General features: G+C 32.2%; 1 protein-coding gene across 4 annotated transcripts in view; it reads right to left on the reverse strand.

The window, feature by feature from the left end:
- Positions 1–22089, reverse strand: part of ASCC3 (activating signal cointegrator 1 complex subunit 3) — a 374689-nt gene that overhangs the window by 197469 nt on the left and 155131 nt on the right. For all 4 annotated transcript variants that reach the window (XM_518652.9, XM_009451715.5, XM_063813310.1 and 1 more), the window contains 3 exons: positions 21091–21255; positions 13619–13795; positions 11005–11076 (listed from right to left, as the gene is read on the reverse strand). In XM_518652.9, coding sequence (XP_518652.6) covers positions 11005–11076; positions 13619–13795; positions 21091–21255 — 414 coding nt within the window. The remainder of the gene's footprint in view (positions 1–11004; positions 11077–13618; positions 13796–21090; positions 21256–22089) is intronic.

A 22089-nucleotide genomic window follows, 5' to 3' on the forward strand; every position in this document is an offset into this window, starting at 1 on the left:
TATTTAAGTTAGCATGATGGAATTTGTTTTGATTTTTACATAATTAATTTACATAATTAAACTAAGAAATAATGATTAGAAATAAAAATAATTTTCTTCAGATAGTAATAAATTAATCTATAATTATTAGTCAATTTTTAAAGGTGATTTCTTAGAAATAGAAATGTCTACTAACAACTTATAAACAATGAGGAAAGAGAAAATAAGACACACATCTAAACAAAGGCTGATGTTCAGCATTAATCCAAGGTTGAAGAAGACTTTTTTTGTCTTTAATATCACAAGGCCTTTTATTCCTTAAAACTGAAGGTAGATTTTCAGTAAGAAGCTGCAAAGAATTTAACTTTTTTGACAATATGGAAAAGAACCTAAATTAATTTACTAAATATGCCATAATCTCTGAGGAAGTTTCTAATTTCTTTTCCTATAACTGTAACAAAGTTTGTATAACAAGAAAAATCTCAATAGAGTTAAGGCATTAATTATTTTCCCATTCTGCAAGTTACACAGGAGGAGGGGAATTATTAACCGGAATGATAAAGCTGTACTTGCATTTGGTAACACAAAGAGAAGCTTACAAATGAGACGTCTCATTAGTTTGAGCAGATGGATCAAAATTAAAGGCTGAATCGCCAACTTTTGATTTCCCAATAGCCAAGAAGAGCTTGAAGTCTTGCAGAGTAGGACTGTTGAAAAGTCAACATGAAAAGATTTTCTCCATCTGTCATCACACATGCCTGAGTGGAACACAACTGCCTCCTACTGTTTTTAACACTTTTAAGGCAAAGTTGCACATAAAATCTATTAAGTACATGAGCACGCAAGTTTAGATCACTAAAACCCATGGAATAGTATGATCAGAGAACATCAGCATGGTTTTTGAACATGAAATTTGTTTTAATCCAAATAAGGAGAAACAAATTGAATTCATTTGTTTATTTAAGATAAAACTGTTAATTTTTTGCCTAAAAAGTGTTTAGTTGCCTGAGAGTCATAGTTCTTTTGTTTTCGAATGGACATGTATTTCAGTCTTCTCACTAATGGTTTGAAACGTAGCTTCTCTGATAAAACCAAAGTACTTAAGGAAACCAAACCAGGGAGAAATCCAAGATACTGAACAACTTGAAGGCAAGAAAAAAGCAAATTCCGAAGAGTATTCACTTTTTTTTAACTGATTGTGGGGAAGACGGGGCAGGCAGCATGAGGTAGTAGCAGGAAAAATTCAATTAGTTTACTTAGATTAGAATAGACTGCATATTTCTTACTGCTGTACACTGTATTACTAAAACTGCCAAGATATATTTGAAAAGTAACAGTTTACGTACACAGCCCCACAAGAAATAACTTGATTTTCCTTAATAAAAAGGAAAGCATATTTGTGAAATATGTAATTGGCTGCTTAATAATAATGCGCTATCGTTGACCATTGTTATTGGTAATATTGTTATTAACCATGACCACTGTTAATAACAATGCACTAATATGTAGTTAGTTATAACTATAATGAAATTCCAGAAGCAAATCTCTCTCTCTACATATATATACACACATGCACATAGTATACATACATAATTTACCATACTTACATGTATAACAAAATATTTAAACAGAAAAGAATCTCAGAATGACACACACATATAGTTAGACTTCTCAGTCATCAGAGTTAGAATAATAAAATTGAAGAGTTTATTTGGCTGTCAGTTTTTTAGATAACGTGAAAAAACTGTTGAATTATATTTTTATCATTTTCCGACAGAAGGATATATACAAATCACCTACTTAAAGTTATAATTTAAAACCTTATCCAAAACAGCTAGTGACTGGGATAACATTAACTTCAACCTCAATTATTATGAGTTTAAAAAAAACACAACTCAAAAACTATTCTACCAGGAAGTTCTTTGTTGACCTTCTAATACAAGCAGAGGACAGAACACTACAGCTTAGTTAAGGTCAAAGAAAAAAATAATCCTTTACGAGGTTCCAAGTTCCTGAAAACAAACCTCTAAATGAGTCTCAATAATCAATGACTACTATGAAGTACCAGTTCTTGTGTGATGGAATAAATCAAGGGTTGCCAACTTTATTGAAATAGGTATATTTACCAAAATCAAAATGTTTAACAGTCGTGCTTTCCAAGTACCTACTCGGCAATTTTCTGTGCTGGATATAACACAAAGGCATTCAGCAGAAGCTGCCACATAGTAAGCTAACTGATTTTAGGCCAAATAGTATTGGCAGATCAACCTGCAAGTAGAAACCTTAAACAGAGCAAGCCTTTTCAGAAGACTGATACAGAGAGAGATTTCAGTTTTGGGCAACCTTATTATAAAGTTAAACATATAATGTAGGTACTTTCAAGAAATGAAAAATGATAGAACTTTGTTCTTCACTTATGTTGCAAAAGGGCTCTTAAGTTGAGATGATTGCATTAATGTAAAAGACCATTGCCTTACCAGCTTAGTACTTAAAATCTGAAGGCATTGGCCTAGGCATCTGTAATACTAGCAACACTAGAAGCAAATTTCAACTAGTGGACCATAGTCCTGATGCGTTTCATATTTCCTATCATCCTCATCTCACAAGTATGTTAAAACTTTGAAGACAAGACAATGCATCAAAATCAAATCATATTTACCACAGACTTCCCATGCATATGATGATATACTGAGAACTAAATCAACAGTATTTCCTTATAACCCAGTCTTTTGTGGTAGGACCTGTCTTGCTGGGACACAAAAAGTAAAAGGACAACATTGTAGAAATCAGAAGAACTGATTAAAAATTTTAAATATAATCCCTTTACCAAAGCATTTATTTACATTTTAATGCTATCATTTCTATTTATGCTTCTGTCATATTTTTGAATGAGAAAAATACAACAGATTAGATAAACTATAGGAATAAAAGAAAAAAAATTAACGGAATAAAATGCATCAATAAAATGGAAGGACAAATACCAACAGAAGCTACCTCTGGTAATGGAATTACCAGTGATTATTTTTTCCCCTTCATGTTTGGTTCATGGTATGCCTAAGGGTTAAACTTTAAACTATTTCTTTATTCAGTCTCTTTTGTATTAATCTATTTATTTATTTGTTTGAGTACATTTTATTAAAAGATAAAAATTAAAGTTTACCTCTTTAATAGGGTAAAACAAAAGTGTGCCAGGCAGCTACTGCTAACAGAGTAGAATTATCACAAAATTGTCTATTTAAAATTAAGAATACTTTAGAGGTTCATGATGATTGTCCCAATGTAGATGACACTTTTTACAGTATCCTAGACAAAGCATTGTCCAGCTATGGTTAAAAGAAGGGTAGCTCCTTTGCAATTCAGTCTATTTCACTGTAGAAAAATTGCAGTTCCTTATATCTAGCTCTCCAGAACTTCCATGCATTGGTTCTAATTCTCTTTGTGCAAAATAGAACATACCTTCCTTTCGTATGACAGCCTTTCCATTACCACCACTTTCCCCCAAACCCCACCTGGATTTTCTCTCCTGCAATCTTAACATTCTGGTTTCTCTTGACCATTAACTCAAATTATATGTATTCCCAACTTCTCACAATTGTAATAACCTTCTCTTGAACCTCTATTCTCAAAATATGATACAAAATGACCACAGTACTTGGTAACAAACCAAATTACAACAAAGTTTTCACCTTCCTTGATTTGAACTTTTTTCTCTCTGATAATGACATTTAAGGTGTCATTAGTTTTTTAAAGTGTATATAATACTTGTTTGAATTAAAGTGAATTTATTCAACTAAAATTATTTTTTCCAAGACAATGCTTCTTTAATTTATACCTATGAAATTTATTATTTGAGTTTAAATGTAGGACTTTACATTTATCCATTAGAAATTTTAGGATGTTGAATTTGAATACTGCCCAGTTGAGATAAATTTATATCTTGGTTCTTTCTTACACGATGTCCTAATATTCATCATTGGCAAATTTTACACACATTTAGATGAAAATACATTCACTAGGAAAGAAATCTCAGGGATGCCTCAAGAGACATCCCTCTAAACAACACTTTTCAACCAAGGGCACTTATGTACCCCAGGGAACATCTGGTAATGTCTGGAGACAGTTTGGGTTGTGATATTTGGAGCGGGGAGAGCCACTGGCATCTACTGGGTAGAGACCAGGGATGCTGCTAAACAACTTACAGTACACAGGACACACCCTCCATCCCCCAAAACACAATTATTCTGTCCAAAATGTCAATATTGCCCATGTCAACAGGCAAAATACATATCAACTGGCTAGGATATATATATTAATCATATTTAAATCACACTTAAAAAAATTCAGGGTCTAAAAGACCACAGTGTCACAGTATAAAACAAAAATGCAAGAAAGAACAGATTTTACTAATTGAAAATAAGTGTACATCCAAACCAATACATGAACAAATTGTGTGCAATACATGTGTTATTGCAATCATGATTTAGAGGTAACAATTGCCAATTAAGGAAAAACCTCACTGGTATGACATCACTCTGTTTTCCATGCCTTAAGACCGAAAAAAAAAAAATCCAAAATGGCAAACATACATTAGATCATAACCTTACATAGCACTAGATTGATAACAGTATTCAGAAGAAATGGCCTATGTTTATAAAATCCTATGTAGGTCTCCTGTGACAACAAAATGTTTTAATTCATTGGGTATACATTATGGTCATACAGCAAGACCACACAATGTGGCCATTTCTGCCAAAAGTCCATTTTAGGAAATTTACTTAAAGTAAATATTTAAACAAAAATAACAGGTAGAAAGATAATCACTACAGTAGCATAATCTTTAATAACAGAAAACTGCAAACATTTAACGTACTTAATAATGGAGGAATAACCAATAATAACCAATATCAGCTTAATTTCAAAGGGACAGTGTCAAGTTCTGAAGACATTATGGGTTTTATCAACACAAACGCCTGCATTTAAATCCTGGTGCCTCTCTTAACTAGCTCTGTGACCTTGGGAAGCTGCTTAACATGTCTTAGGTTCATTTCTCCCTTTAACAAAGAGAAATAATCATGTTATGTCGGAGGACTGGGAAGGTTAAAAGTCCAAAGAGACTTATATGGTATCTGAAAATTAGAACCTGAATAAAGATTCCTTTTTCTCTCTTGCAAACATTAAAATTGTGAAGACCATGTAGAAACATTAAAAAATGTTTATTATTCATTAAGAAAAAGTGAATATAAAACTGTATATATGGTATAATTATAATTTAGTAATGCAGTATAACTAATAATTAATATTAAGTTTGAAGGAGCAAAATTAAAAGGCACATGTGTGAATGGATAAAAGACTAATGGAAAATGTATAAAACTGCAATTACAATGTTAAAATGGTAAAATAATAGAAAACTATAAACAATTTTAATATTGTCATTTTATTTTTATAGCTAACAAACAGTATAGGAGATATGTAGGTATTTCTATAAAACCTGAAGTCCCACTCTTACGGAAAACGAATGTCATCACTAATCATTCAAAAACAGAAACTGTGAGACCTGTATACTAAACCTTACTTCTTAGGGCACGCATCTTAAAGAAGGATCATAGTTATCCTGCTCTAATTCTTCTTTGCAGTAAGGCACTAAAATACAAATCTGGACACGATCTCAGATCCAAAAGTTTGTTAGTAGACTCTTAAACTGCAATCATACTTTACACAATTACCCACAGGGCATTTTTAGCCAGACAAGAAAATAACTTAGAAGTCACACATTCTTAAAGAGCTCATGGATGGAAAAATATGCACACAAAAGATGGAGAGGTGATATTTATCTCTAAATTCTGCCTCAGCTGTGTGCATTCTCCATTCCTAAGTTCTTCATGCCCTAGAGCAACCAGCCCCTGGTAACCTGAAGACTTCTCTTGGGTATCCCATCCAAGTCTATCCTTTCTAACCATGCACAACTACTGTGAAACTAGCCCTCCAACTGACTTTGTCCTATCAGAATTTACCATAGTAAGAGCCTGCCCTCCTCAGTCAACTTTCATTTTGAAAAGTAATGCAATGAATGGATTTACAATAAAAATAAAAGAGCTGGCAGTAAGATCTCATCTCTACTGACTAAACGCCCCTAGCCAGCATCCAAGTTTTATAATCAATGATTCCTAAGGGGGCATCTTAGTCCCTATTACAGTGAGGGAATTATAACAGAAGAGATAGAGAGGAAAGTTCTCCTAGGATCCCCTATATTACAACATATGTTTGGGTTTTTATCTAAAATAGAAGATATAACTGCTACTTTTCCCAACATTTGGGGATACAGCTGCATTTTATTTTTTAAATAAATATTTTAAAATGTAACATCATCTTAATAAAAAAGCTAGAGTCATATAACAAATACGTTTCAATAATAATTATAAATAGTATGATGAAGGCTATAACCCTAAAAGGCTAAGCAACCCGTAGCTTCTAAAGCCTCAAAATAGCTGTGGTCCTGGCAGTAATAGCATTATTAAACTATTTACTCATATAAGCTTGAATTTACAATAGTCTATGTTTATTTATGTGTTTATACATGGCTACATTTATTTATCAATCTCAATAGGAAAAAATTTTCAAAAATTTCTCTTTTTACTCTAAAAAAGTAACTTATTCTAATGCGAAGCAATCCTATGTTCCATACTAAAGTACCAGGTACCTCCTTACCTGGTCATTAAGCATTAACTATGACAGAAAAATAACAATTGCTTTAATTTCTAGGGGCAACACAATAACATTTCTATTAGTGGCCTCTTAAGATTTTTTCATAATGCATGCAAGTCTGATCAGTTACAAAAGATATCGTAAGATGTGGTAGGTATTTTCCTGACTAGATTAAAAAGATAAAATATCTACTGTGTGTCCCACAGTAAAGTATTTATATTTTAATTTCCATTAATTAAAAAGAGAAGAAATATTTAAGAGTACTCATTCATAATGAAATCTATAGGGCTGGGCATGGTGGCTCACGCCTGTAATCCCAGCACTTTTGGAGGCCTAGGTGGGTGGATCACCTGAGGTCAGGAGTTCAAGACTAGCCTGACCAACATGGTGAAACCCTGTCTCTGCTAAAAATACAAAAAAAATTAGCCGGGTGTGGTGGTACATGCCTGTAATCCCAGCTACTTGGGAGACTGAAGTAAGAGAATCACTTGAACCCGGAAGGTGGAGGTTGTGGTGAGCTGAGATTGTGCCATTGCACTCCAGCCTGGGCAACAAGAGTGAAACTCTGTCTCAAAAAAACAAAAAACAAAAAACTATCATAGACTAGAAAAGGTTCTCTTGTGATGGAAGAAATGCCACCACAGTTTAAAATTATGATGCAAAATGTTATTAATTCACGGTTCAAAATTAAATGGAGACCCCGAATAGCCAACACAATATTGCAAGAGAAAAACAAAGTCAGAGGACAGACACTATCTGACTTTAAGACTTACAAACAGATTAATGAAACAGAACAGAGATCCCAGAAATAGACCCACATAAATACAGTTAACATATCTTTGACTAAGGAACAAGGAGTGAATATAGTCTTTCAAGAAATGATGTTGAAACAACTGGCCATCAATATGCAAAAAAAATGAATCTAGACGCAGACCTCATATCTTTTACAAAATTAACTTAAAATGGATCAAAGAAGTAAATGGAAAACCACAAAATTATAAGTCTTAGAAGATAACATAACAGAAAATCAAGGTGACCTTGGATATGGCAATAACTCTTTATATACAACACCAAAGACATAAAGGAAATAATTGACAAGCTGGACTTTATTAAAATTTATAACTCTGCTGAAAAACACTAAGAGAAATAAGAGGAAAGAGAATGAGAAGACAAGTAACAGACTGGAAGAAAATATTTCCAAAATATATACCCGATAAAGGACTGTTAACAAAATATACAAAGAACTCTTAAAACCCAACAATAAGAAAATGAACCACCTGGTTAAAAATGGGCAAAAGACTTGAAAAGACATTTCACCAAAGAAGATGGGCAAATGTCAAGCATATGAAAAGATGCTTAATATCACTTGTCATTAGAAAAATACAACTTAAAACAAGATACCATTACACACCTTTTAGAATGGCCAATATCCAAAATATTGACAAAACCAAATGCTGGCAAGGATGTGAGGATGTTGAACAACAGAAATTCTCTAATGGGTATGAAAAATGGTATAGGTATTTTGGAAGATAGTTTGGTAGTTTTTTACAAAGCTAAACATACTCCTACCATATGATCTAGCAATTATACTCCTTTTTTTTTTTTTTTTTTTTTTTTTGAGACGGAGTCTTGCTCTGTCACTCAGGCTGGAGCACAGTGACACCATCTCAGCTCACTGCAAGCCCCACCTCCCAGGTTCACGCCATTCTCCTGCCTCAGGCTCTGCAGCAGCTGGGACTACAGGCGCCCACCACCATGCCCGGCTAACTTTTTTGTATTTTCAGTAGAGACAGAGTTTCACCGTGTTAGCCAGGATGGTCTCCATCTCCTGACCTCGTGATCCACCTGCCTCGGCCTCCCAAAGTGCTGGGATTACAGGCATGAGCCACCGTGCCCAGCGCAATTATACTCTTTATTATTTACTCAAACGAGTTGATAACTTATGTCCGGACAAAAACCTGCACATGGATTTTACAGCTACTTTATTTATAATTGCCAAACTTGGAAGCAACCAATATGTCCTTTGGCAGGTGAACAGATAAACAAATTAGCACACCAGGATAATGGTGTATTACTCAATACCAAAAAGAACTGAGCTACCAGGCCATGAAAAGACATGCGGAACCTAGAATACCTATCACTAAGTGAAGAAAAGCTAATCTGAAAAGGCTACATACTATGTGGTTCCAACTACAAGAAGTTCCAGAAAAAAACAAAACTATGGAGAGAGTAAAAAGATAAGCAGTTAAGCGCGAGGACAGAAAAACAAGCTTAACATAGAGGATGTTTAGGTCAGTGAAACAAATTTGAATGAAACTATAATGGCAAATACATGTAATTATACATTTCTCAAAATTCATGCAATGTACAAAACAAAGAGTTAACCTTAACGTAAACTGTGGACTTTGAGTAACATCTGCATGTCAATGTAGGTTCATTGATTGAATCAAATTATCCCTTTGGTACTGGGGACACTGTGCTTGTGTGGGAGTAGGGAGCACATGGAAACTCTACTTTCCATTCAATTTTACTGTGAACCTAAAACTTCTCTTAAAAAATAAACTGTATTTTTAAAAAAACTAAATTGAGAAAACATTTAAATATTTACTGAATCTTTTTGATATTCCCTATACAAAAAGAGTTTACAGACTCCACAGGTACATTCCTTAGCTAACAATATAGTTTATATATTTTCTAATCTAAAACTTGGAAATAAATGTGCATGGTGATAACATCTAGCTACTTACACTGAATTTATGATACTCTTGCAAAGAAGGCTATACAGGACATTCCATTAGAATCTTTTTTGAAATGCTTTCAAAAGTTTCTCCAGACAGCATTTTGGGATCATCACACATACACTACAAATAAAACCTCATGAGGCAATCCAGAACAGAGGTGGCAAATTATAGCCAGCAAGCCAAATGCACCTGCTGCCTATTTTTGTAAATAAAGTTTTATTGGAACACAGTTGCACCCACTTGTTCAAATATTGTCCATAGCTGCTTTCATGCTAAACAGCAAAGTTGAAGGAGCTGCAACAGAAAACATAAGGCCCATAAAGCCTTAAATATTTACTATCAGACTCTTTACAGAAAAATTCTGCCAGCCTCTGACCTAGAGCAAATAGTTTTTATTTAGTAGGATTTTTTTAATTTAAAGAAAGAATATTGGCATTTTATATTTCTTTATTTTTAAAATGATAAATAATGCAACTCACAAAATAGTTTTTTATGAGGGTCAAAGGAGAACAATGACATAAAATAAATGCAAAGAAAGTGATATGTCACAATAGTTAGCAGCTCATGGCCTGGATCTGAAAGTGCACTAGCAGAATGACCTGAACATGTTACTTTATTTTGCAAAGAACTCCATTTTCCTCATCTGTCAAGTGAAGATAATAGTACCTGCCTCATAGGTTGCAGAGAAAATTCAATTGGTCAGTAAGTATAAGATAATCTTACCAGCTTCATACATTTATTAAGAACTAGAAAACGTTAGCAACTATTATTATTGCTAGTATACAACTTAAAATACTTGTGATTTCCGAAAAAGTTATTCTTAAAACCAAGCACAATCTCTAGAGATTAGTTATGAATGTGATTTTAAAATTATTTCCTAAAAACAGAAAAAAATGCCTCAAGAATGCTCAGTGTTCCAATGTTTAAGGAGGCAGTGTCCCATGCTCTCAAGTTCAAATCATCTTTGATTTATTTTATATACTGGAGTTGCAAACAAGATTTAGTCTGGGAAAAAAAGGTTTCACTACTCTTAAAAGGAATTTAACAACTTAAGGGCCAGGAAAACACTTTACATGTCATAAAAGGCTCACATTGTTTTAAGAAATGACATAATAAAGTCATTCAAAGAACCGTGAACAATTGGGAAGTGGACAATTTTTATATAAGCAATTATTATCACTTCACTTTGTCTTTAACAATCTTGATGGGAGTATATTGAACATGGAGAATTAAAAAATAAAAGTGCTTAATTTCTAAACACCATCAAACAATACAAAACTTTATTATATATATTACATTTCAATTGATATTGCTTCATGAAAACAGTAAGAATATAATATTTAAAATTAAAAATGGCAAACAAAATAGCACGACCTATCAATACTGGGATGATAATATCTATGAATATTTTTACGACTTACCCATTGGGCTAAAGCAGTTATTAAGAATTAGAACCTCTGAGTCATTGCCTCAGAATTAAAGAAAAATTTTCTTCTGAAGAGCGTAAATATTAATAATTTTTATCATTAAGCACTCTCTAAAAGCAGATAAATAAGTGTAAAAGCAGATAAAATAAGTGTACCTGGTGTCCAGCCTTTACTTGCTTCAAAACATTTTCATAACATACTTCATCCATGTTATTCAACTGCTGCATCTTAAAGATTTTAAAACATAAAAAAAATCAGATGAAACAATTATAAACTTTCTAACTACAAATAAAATTTTGCCAATTACAATGCTTTTTTTTAAGCTTTCAGACTATCTAGAATGCAGAGGTATCAAATACCTCATAAACATATAACATATAACAATCCATTAAAAAATATGCAATGCAACTTAAAAGTACAAATAGAGTAACTCAGATAATAGTTTCTGAGTACTAACTTTCTAAACCCACCAAGTTTTTAAAATACAATATCTTTAAGGATATTCTTGTTAGTTACAAATATTTTAGAATAATTTTTAAAGTTCTCTCTGCTTTTCTGAGAAGCCCATTCTCCAGGCTATTTTCCATATATTTCATTATGTAAACCATACAGCACACCTTTCCTGTATGATTCTAAATGTTGCGAGAACACTACGGATCAAGTGTCAAATGGCACACAGAGCTAAAACATAAGGTAACACACTATTTCTGTAATGTATATTGAGAGAGGTTGCCATTCAGAATGCTTCTACAGAAACATTTTTCAGATTAATTGGAAATCTAATATAAAATTTATGAATTAAGAAAGGGTCTCTAAGTATTTAAGGTGATGGATATCCCAATTAAACTAATTTGATATTCAGTCAAATAGATTTGACCGAAGATTTTCATGTAAGTTAATACATTCATATAATTATCAATATATTCATATAATTATGAATGTATTATGCCCACATATGCCCAGAAAATATGTAAATCTACTATGTATCAATTTAAAAAAATTTAAAAGTGTCTCATATTCCTTATTAATGATGAGAAAGCTTCTAACCAAAAAGGTAAGGTGGCTAACCCAAAGGAGTAGGCATGTGACCCAGCCTATTATCTCTCCACTTAACATGTATTAGTAAGAGTTTAGAAGAGGATGAAAAGCATCATGTACATCTAAAATGACAATGATTTGGATTTTTTGTTTCATTAATGTAAACATTTTAAAATACTGGAACTCTTATGACCTATAATGGCTAAGTAGGATGAGATGATCATAGGATAATTTACTCCTCATGAATAATTTAAAAACAATCCCCACCCTCTACAAAAGACAAAACTCCCAATAACTTTTTCAGTGTACTTTGGATTCATTTCTGGCCAAAGCCATTATTCCAAATTAGACATAACACTCACATCATTCTCCCATTCCTTTCATGATTATGATGGTAACGTACTGTAGTGAAATATACTTTGGATTTAATTAGCTTTAGGTGATTTACCAATTTGTATGATGCAACTGAAAGAAAATAAGGTTTAAGGTGGCTGACAAGCATGTGAAACAACTGTCTTCTCTTTATATCTCTCTGTGATAATCATCTGCTTATCTTTTAAATTATAAAGCTGAAAACATTCTAAAGCTATAAAAGAAGTTCTACATCTATCCTACTGATATGTTAAAAATGAACTACATAATCAAATTATATTGAAACATAACTGAAAAAAACAAGCAGCAAATATTGCTGAAAAGCAGCACTTGAAACAATTATGAAGCTTAAAATATCCAGAATTGTATATCATAAACTCTCCCTTTGTGTACAAGTCTAAAATGACTCCCTAGAATTCTGAAGATACCTAACTTTCATGCAATGCAGTTACAGGACATTAACTGTTGTATTATGGTAACAGTCACTTTGGATATTTTTAGGTGAATATTTTACCTATAATAGTACAAGGTAAAAATGGCTCTATTTTACTAATGAAATTGTTTTTAGACAAGAAGTGACAGTAATACATTAAAGACTAAGGTTGACATAGTAACATATGATTTTATCTTGTTCTCTTTTATTAAAAATGTCAAAAGGCCTGTAAATATTTTCCTAAAACTATTCCTTCTACACAAAAAATAGGTGTTGTTGAATAGGATGATAATTGTTTAAATTTTAAGTAATGTTTTCCTTCATATTATAAAATAAGCCTATCATAAGCACTCTAATAGTGTGAATAGTATAGGTAGTACTAATTTTAAAATTAGATAAACTTTTTAAAGCATAGAATTTTAGAAATGCCATTTATATATATAATAATAAAGGTAATCATAGAACATTGTAAGTTAAACAGAACACCTTCCTTGATGGTTGCTACTATGATATTATTTTCAATTGAGTATGAGGTACTATTATTTCTATTAAATGAATATCATCACAATATATATTGCTTGTTTAATTGGAGTTTTTATTATTCCACAATGCCCTTCAATCATTTCACGTCAAAATAAAGTAAAACTTTTAACAGCTGAAAATACGTAACATACATGGAAAACACCAATGCAAACTATGACAAGCTACTTTCTATAGGAGGACTTACTCTACTACAAATAGTTGAGGAAGTATGCTTGATTTTGTCTAGGATATCACATCTGTAACGTGATTCAGTGTTCTGCAAAAGGCCATTTCAGTGGACACCACAAAAGGCTGAAATGGTCTTTTGGAGTCTCTAACTCCAAACAAGTATTCAATGATAAGTCAACAAAAATATTTTTAGATAAGAATTAAAGAGTATTTACCTTATTTGCACATTTAATCCCCAAAAATGTCTGTCCAAGAGGTACTGGTCGAAAACGGCCATCAAAGAAGAAAAGTCCAATGTATGGATTAACATGTAAAAATGTGGCAACATCGAGGTAGTTAGGTAAAGTTGCAGACAGTCCGAGAATCCTTATCATACTCTGTGTGGATTCCACCTATATGGATTATTTTAATTAAATATGGGTTATTTAAATTAATTTAACCAAAAAACATTATAATTTGTCCTATTAATAGGACTTCTAAAAACTCTAGACAGAGATGAGTGTAGAGGTCAATTGAGGGTCCTATCATGTCAGACTTTGTAGCCCATAATTCACAAGCTTGATTTAACAGATACATAATAGAATTCCATACCCACTATAATTAAAAATACACATGAGGGGTGAGTGTGTTGGCTCACACCTGTAATCCCAGCACTTTGGGAGGCAAGGTGGGCGGCTCGCTTGAGCCCAGGAGTTTGAGACAAGCCTAGGCAACATGGCAAAACCCCATCTCTACCAAAAAAAAAAAAAAAAAAATATTAACTGGTGTGGTGGCACACATTTGTGGTCCCAACGACTCAGGAGGCTGAGGTGGGAGGATCACTTGAGCCCATATGATCATGTCACTGAGCTCCAACATCGGTGACAGAGTAAAACTCTGTTTCAAAAATAAATACATGAATAAAAATAAAAATAAAAATGTGAATTAAGAACTTTGTGACAACTAAATGTATTTTTAGGTCACAAAAAACTCAGTAAATTCCAAAAACTAAAAATCATATAGGCCATATTATCTGATTATGATGTAACATACCTAAAAAGATAAAACCAAGGGATGGCCAAAAACTTCCATTCATTTGGTAATTAAAATATATCAGTATGATTTTCTGAGTAAGCTGTTAATAATTTTACTCAGTCTAGGAGACTCAGTAGGTATAAGCAAAGTAGTTCAATGTGAATAATATTAATACTTTCAGAGTCATCCATCCATCAACACTGGGTTAGGACCTAATCTGTAGGCACTAGGGATGCAGTGCTGAATAAGACATAGATCCACACATGCAGAGACTACTTGCAGAAACATAACAAGGGAGGGATCAAAAAAGTAGAGATGGGTAAAAATTAAAGTACCAACACATATATAGTATCTTATTATAAATTTGTTTTCACTGAAGAAATCTTATAGATATTGGCAAAACCCCAAACCAAATCCCATCAAAAGCAAGGAACCCTAAATAAGGGGAAATAATCACCAGACCTATTTTTAAAGAAATCTCTTTCACAACATACAGTAATTAGAACGATTAATTATCCCACAGTTCTATGTAGTACTAGTGGTGATTTGGAAAGAAATGAAAGTGATATTTGGTTTTAAAATCATTTTTGACACAATAGTTACAGAATATATTTTTAAGGTTGTTTGATGTTAAAGACACAATACTCTGGCAAACACCAGACATTTTTCTGCTAAAAATCCATTTTAAAACAACATTTTTAAATCTAAAAGTATAATTATAATACAGTTATTTAATATAGTTAAATCTATGTGAGAAATACTTCATTTGAAATAGAAATAATCTGGAATGTTATGTCTTAAGCCAAACCTTCAAGTCTATACACTATACCTATTTACCTTAAAAGTATTAATTATTGACAATTACAAAAAATTAAAAATTTATAGCTTTCTCCCTATCATTAGCTCGGATTAGACAGTATATTTCTATGATGTTTTCCTTCACATAAAATTTAGTTCTGATAAAGTCTCCCTACTTACTAAAAGTAGGTTAATTATTAGTTCATGTTGTTAAATAAAATAGATTTAAGATTTCTTAGACTTTTATCTTTTCCAAATTTCTCCCAATCATGCCAAGTGTATTATGAATTTAGTGCCTAATATCATCATGTAAGTTCAGAACCTGAACAAAATCTACATTGCCTTCCAATAGCTTTGGAAGGCACCTCTACATTAGTTACAAATGTTGAAGTGTGATGTGATGTGCCATCTACTGGGAACATTTGGTAATCACAAGGAACAAATAAAAATAAGAGCTTTGTTTTGTAATAAAAATAACTATGAGCACTGTACTAATACTTCGAAAATATGAAAAGATTCACACAGACACATCTGTCAAGGAAGCTGAATTCTAGTGAGGCATTTAGATGAAGACAGAATTCACTATAGTAAGTTGTGAAATTATAAGGAAGATCATCATAAGCGTTAAAACTATGTAAAAAAAGGGAGTACAAAGAAAACACAGAAAAGGTGTAATTCATTGTGATTCAGTAACTAGGAAACACATCATAGAAGTGGCATTTGATGGATTCAAAAGAACAGTAAATTTTCCATAGATGGATGGGTAGAGTTACAAAAAAAGAAGGCATTACATAATTTGGCATTTACAATCCTTATCTCACAACCAACAACACATTCTGCCTCAAGTTAGATTAGTTTCGTTTTTGAAAGAGGTTCAATGATATTTAAAAGGAAGTAGGGAAAAGATCAAATAGTTTTGTGTGGCTGGAACCTCTGGTAGCTGATGAAGATGTAGAAGTTAAAATTAGACAGACAGCGCTTTAATATTAATAGTCTTTAACATCCAGCTAAACAATTTGACCATTTTCCTTAAGATAACAAACAGCAAGTCAGCAAAGGTTTATGGGCAAAGTTGTACAAAATGATATAATTAGAATTTGATTACAATATACAGATGACAATGTGAAGATGAAATTATTATACATATATAATATATATGATATACACTTATATATTGATACACTATATATTTATATAATAATATATTGCATATAATACATAATAAACCTATAATATATAGTTTGATATAGTTTATAACATTTATAGATTTTATATAGAAACTATACTATTTACAATTAATTTATATTTTAAATAAAAAATTACATATTTATAAACAATTTTCAAAATTATTTGTAAACTTTCTAAGGTTATAATGCCTGCTTAAAAATATTATGATATATAATGTTATATCTATGTGTCTTTGTACATACATACAGAAAGGATTAGCACTAAGACTACAATCTGTTTTCTTTTTCTACTGGGGATGCTCAGGAAAGAAAGATGTACTGTAACAGTAAAATCCCTTGTAATCATGAATGATAGACCTCTTGGAAAATATACTAATGATATTTACTTGGCCTCTAATGTTCTAAAGTTGAAGAAAGTCCTTATCTTTGCTGGATGGACATGGTCTCTGTAGGTGGCTCACTGCAAATAAATGTGGTGTATGGATTGTAATAGTATGGCTCCTTGAAAAACATCAGTAAGTTAAGTATCAGGACATAAAATCAAAACATTTCATAATCAAAATAGCTCTCCTTTGTGTAAATCATGCCCTGCATGCTTCTTTTATGAGACCTCATGTATAACATGTGGGCCAGAGCACATGCCTTGTAGGAATAATGGACCTAGAGAATAGAGATGATAGTTTCAGACTTCGTCATACTTCATCTGTGTCTGACAACTACCTGGATTTTAAAAATTGCTCTTAAATTGGATTTTAGCTAAAAGCTTGTTTTATAAATCAGCTTTGAAAATTTCAACCCTGTGTGTTTTCTGCATGTGTGTGCATATACACATATTTTTAATTTATGTGGTAAAAAGTAAACAAGTCCCAAATATTTCTACAATTTCATTTCTACTGAAGAAATCACTTTTTAATTAGGTCCTACTTGTCAAAATTTTTTTTTGTTGTTGCAATTGCTATCTCCCACTTTTTAGTTTAATTAGGTCCTACCTGTCAATTTTTGGTTTTGTTATCGTTGCTTTTGGGGACTTAGCTAAAAATTCTTTGCCAAGGCCAGTGTCAAGAATGGTGTTTCCTAGATTTTCTTGTAGGATTTTTATTGTTTGAGATCTTACATTTAAATCTTTAATCCATCTTGAGCTAATTTTTGTATATAGTGAAAGGTAAAGGTCCATTTACATTCTTCTGCATATGGCTAACCAGTTATCTCAGCATTATTTATTGAAGAGGGAGTCCTTTCCCCATTGCTTATTTTTGTCAGCCTTGTTGAAGATCAGATGGTTGTAGGTATGTGGCTTTATTTCTGAGTTTTCTATTCTGTTCCATTTGGTCTATGTGTCTGTTTTTGTACCAGTACCATGCTGTTTTGGTTACTATAGCTTTATAGTATAGTTTGAAGGTGGGTAGTGTGATGTCTCTTTTATTGTACTTCTTGCTTAGGATTGCTTTGGCTATTTGGGCTCTTTTTTTGGTTCCATATTAATTTTAGAATAGTTTTTTCTAATTCTATGAAGAATGACATCCAAACTTCAGCATCATGCAATATACCCATGTAACAAACTTGCACATGTACCCCTGTATCTAAAATAATAGTTGAAATTGAAAAAGAAAGAAAAGAAACCACTCTTCAACTTGTTGCATATCTTTTCATGCACATGCACCCAATTCTACACCAGTCTAAAATCTAAGTGTAAGCAAGAACTTTGTTTTGTTTATCACTATATCTATAGCACTTAGAAGTATGTAGCTGGTACATGTGTAAGTGCTTAATAAATGTTCATTAACTGAATGAATGAATGAATAAAAACATAAATATACTGCGCATGTTTTTCTTACACAAATGGGATTGTGCTACACATACAGAACAGCTTGCTTTTTCAGTGAATAATATAACATCTTTTAAGCCCAGTTCACATAAATAAATGTGGAATGTATAGATTATTGTGGTATAGCTCCCCGAATGTAAAGAGGAGCACACAGTTCATTCTCACTTTTTTTAAAGGCTGCAAAGCAGCAATTCATTGCATAAATATACTATAATTCATTAAACAATTTCTTCTATTGTTGAATATTCAAGATATTACTAAAATATTTTGTATTAAACAAAGAGCTTCAATGAATACTGGTATTACTATATCTTTATAAATTTGTGCTATTATTTCCACAGTTGGATATATAGAAGTGAAAACACAGCGTTGATTTTGCTAGATGCTTTCAAATTCCATTTCGTTTTTATTTTTGTTAATGTGATAGAACAGAAATGTCTCATACTGATTCATATTCTTTTTAAGCATCTTTTAAATATTTCTCAATAATTTTTTCTACTGTAAAATGTTCCTTCCAGTTGATTATTTTTCTTAGTTATAGAAACCTATTAAATATAAATAATATTAAAAAGTTGTTTTATGTGTTGCAAATAATTTGTTATTTGGTCTCACATTTAAAATTTCAGGGGTGTGTCTTACTGATCAGAATTTTAAAATATTTATGCATCCAAATGTGACATAGGTTTCATTTATAACTTCTTGAGCTTGCATATTGCATAGAACAACAAGATTATTTTTTTAAAAAAAACTCTCCTATGTTTTCTTCATTGAACTGAGAGCTTTGTTTGAAACAATTAAATCATTAATCCATCTAGAATTTTATGGTGAATTTACAAAATGAAAAACAAACACTTTCGAACTTTTAAAAAATACATTATGTCACTTATTGTACCTACTTCTTTACATTTCCACACTTGAATCTGAATCGGAGGTATTTAGAAAAAAATATAAAGAATTGATATCTAATTAGATATTGGGATGGAAGAAAGTATTAAGGAAGAGGGAAAGCCTGACTATGACTCCCAGGGTTTTGGCTTCGGAATCAAGTAGATTATGATACCATATCTAGGTATATAGGGAAGATGACAAGAGTTCTGACATGTTTATGGGCAAAAGATGTCTATGGGATATCAGAGTAGAAATATACAACTGGGTTTGGATATGGCCAGAAGTCAGTAGGGAATTTTATATATATATATATATATATATATATATATATATATATATATATATCACACATATATATAATATATATATATATACACACACACACACATGCATACACATCATATACATATTATATATACATAATTTAGGTAAGATGGGCATAGAAGTGTTTTTCCCCAGTAAATATTTAGAATAAAGAGAGAAGATGGCAAGTGACAGAGTCTTAGAGAACATAAACAATAAACATTACCAGATTGAGAACAGGGAAGAAGCAAGGAAGGCTGAGAAAGAGTAGCTACAAAAAAACAAAAAAAAAAACAAAAAAAACACACAAGTGAAAGTAACCAGGACAGCGTGGGATCACAGAGTCAAAGAGCAAAGAGTTTCAAGACTGAGGAAACAATGAGTAGTATTAAGCATCAAAAATGAGTAGAATCAAAAGTTAAAAAAAAAACAGGTTTGAGAACTGGTAACTGGTGATCTTGGTAAAAACATTTTATTACTTATGTTTGAGCAATGACCAGACTGCAGTGGTTTAGTCAAAAGGGAAATTGAATTGAGATTAATATTTCCAGACACTAGGTGGTGGTGAGGGATAGGTTTAAGGAAATTTTTTGGTAAAGACAGAAGGGACTTTGCAATCCTTTTAAGTCAAAAAGACAGTGCCCACTGAGAGAGAACTTAAAGACATAGGAGAAAGAAAAGGGGTAACTTACAGAGTGAAAGAAATGGGGTCTAAGGCAAGGGGAGAAAGGACCTCTGAGAAACGAGTAAGGGGTGGAATGAAGGGTATGCTTGCGGTGGGAAGGGCTGGGCATTTTCCTGGTTAGGGAGAGGAGGGAAAAGGAATGGAAACTGAGAGAGTTCAAGCACGAGGGACTCTATTTCCATTTCAGTACAAAATACTATTGTATAAGAATACGGCATGACAGGGTGATGAAGACTGAGAAAGGAAACTGGTGAAGCTTGAAAAGGGTCACATTAGGGACACAGAAGAAAAGCTGCTTAGAAGTTACAGGGTAATCCCAAGGATCCATGTGAATGTAGTCTAGGAATGTCTACTCTAAATCACAGTCTATGAACGTCTACTGATACTAGTCAGCATCTCTAGCAATCTTTCCTACTAGTAATCGGCAATCTGGCTGGAAGTACAGACATGGCTCAATTGATTCACTGTTGTAATTTTGCAAGGTGCTCAGGGGATAAGTCAGTTAAAGTTATTAAGAAGATAAGTGATTAGTCATGGAATCTTAGCTATTTCAGAAGAAAATAAAGGCAAGAGAATATGAATAAAAGACAATAAATGAGGAATCAAGAAACTAGAGTTCTTGATTAGGTCAAAAAATAAGTGTTCATCTATTTTCTATATATGTACAATCTACCAGAAAACATCAGTTAAAAACTCATGAATATTCTAAGATATCCTGTCTTTTCATTTAATGAAAAGAATGGTTAACAGAAAATATCTTAAGACTCTTGGCATTAGGAATTTACCAATTTTGGTTTGGGCTATTTATGAATAGCCAGTGAGGTCTAAAACTAGGGACAACAGGTACATTCCCCCTTTTAAAAATATTAAGATTATGTCAATATTAGATTTAGCTTTGTAACACAGGTCTACAGTGAAAATGCTACATTTTAAGTTGAAAAACATATTTATCCCTTCAATATAAGCTTATACATAACTTCCTCTTACCTGCCGTAAAGTACGGGCAACTATGCTTTCTAATACTGGTCCTCTATCTTCATGCAGCAAATGAACTTCATCAAGAATAAGGAGCTTTACAATCTGGGAAAGAGCTACATCCCCAACACTCTTTCTTGTCACTACATCCCATTTTTCTGGTGTGGTCACAAGCATCTATAAGAGAAGACACATTTTAAAAGGGGAAAGTTACATAGGTTATTTAACATTGAACTGTGATACTCAGAAAGAAATATTTTGGCCACCTCTATATAAATCAAATAAAAAGTGTTTAGAATAGCCTAGAATTACATCTAATTTACTATAGACAATAGTCATTTCAAGAAGAACTCTTTTTAAGCTGTGATACTAGGCAGTTTAAGCTTACTGAAGGTAATTTGCCAGTGAATTGTAGGGCAAAGTGTACAAAATACACACATTTTTAAAAAAAGTATCTTACAATGTAAAAAAAAAAAACAGTAAGAACACTATTTTTTAAAGTAGCATATATTGATAATGGTCTTTATTTGAAAAGGGACTAAAAAATGATGAAAGCATTAAAAGGAAAGAAAGAAAAATCAACAATTCACTCTACCGATAATCTACTTTGGATGACAGATTAAAAATAACCCAAGATATAGTATCATAAATATACCCAGAGATCACTTACTAACAATGCTTTTCATTGAAAAACATGCCCATATGTTGTAAAACAAAAAGACACCATAATTCTCCTAAATTTTAAATTAATGGCACATTAAAATATAAAACTAGCTTGTTATTAGTAAATATTAGGAGAGGTACAAAGTAGATTATTAAATTACAATAATAAATACAAACGTGGCCATCTACCTCACCACCAACTTAGAACAGTATGCCAGCCCTTTCTTATTCATTTGCAGAGAAAAAATGTGGTAACAAATTATAAAATCAAAATTTTCAGATATCAGAAAGCATCCCTAATTTGAAAATCCAAAATCCAAATGCTCCAATGAGTATTTTCTTGGAGCA

This window comes from Pan troglodytes, chromosome 5 (assembly GCF_028858775.2).
Source record: "Pan troglodytes isolate AG18354 chromosome 5, NHGRI_mPanTro3-v2.0_pri, whole genome shotgun sequence".
Classification (NCBI taxonomy): domain Eukaryota; kingdom Metazoa; phylum Chordata; class Mammalia; order Primates; family Hominidae; genus Pan; species Pan troglodytes.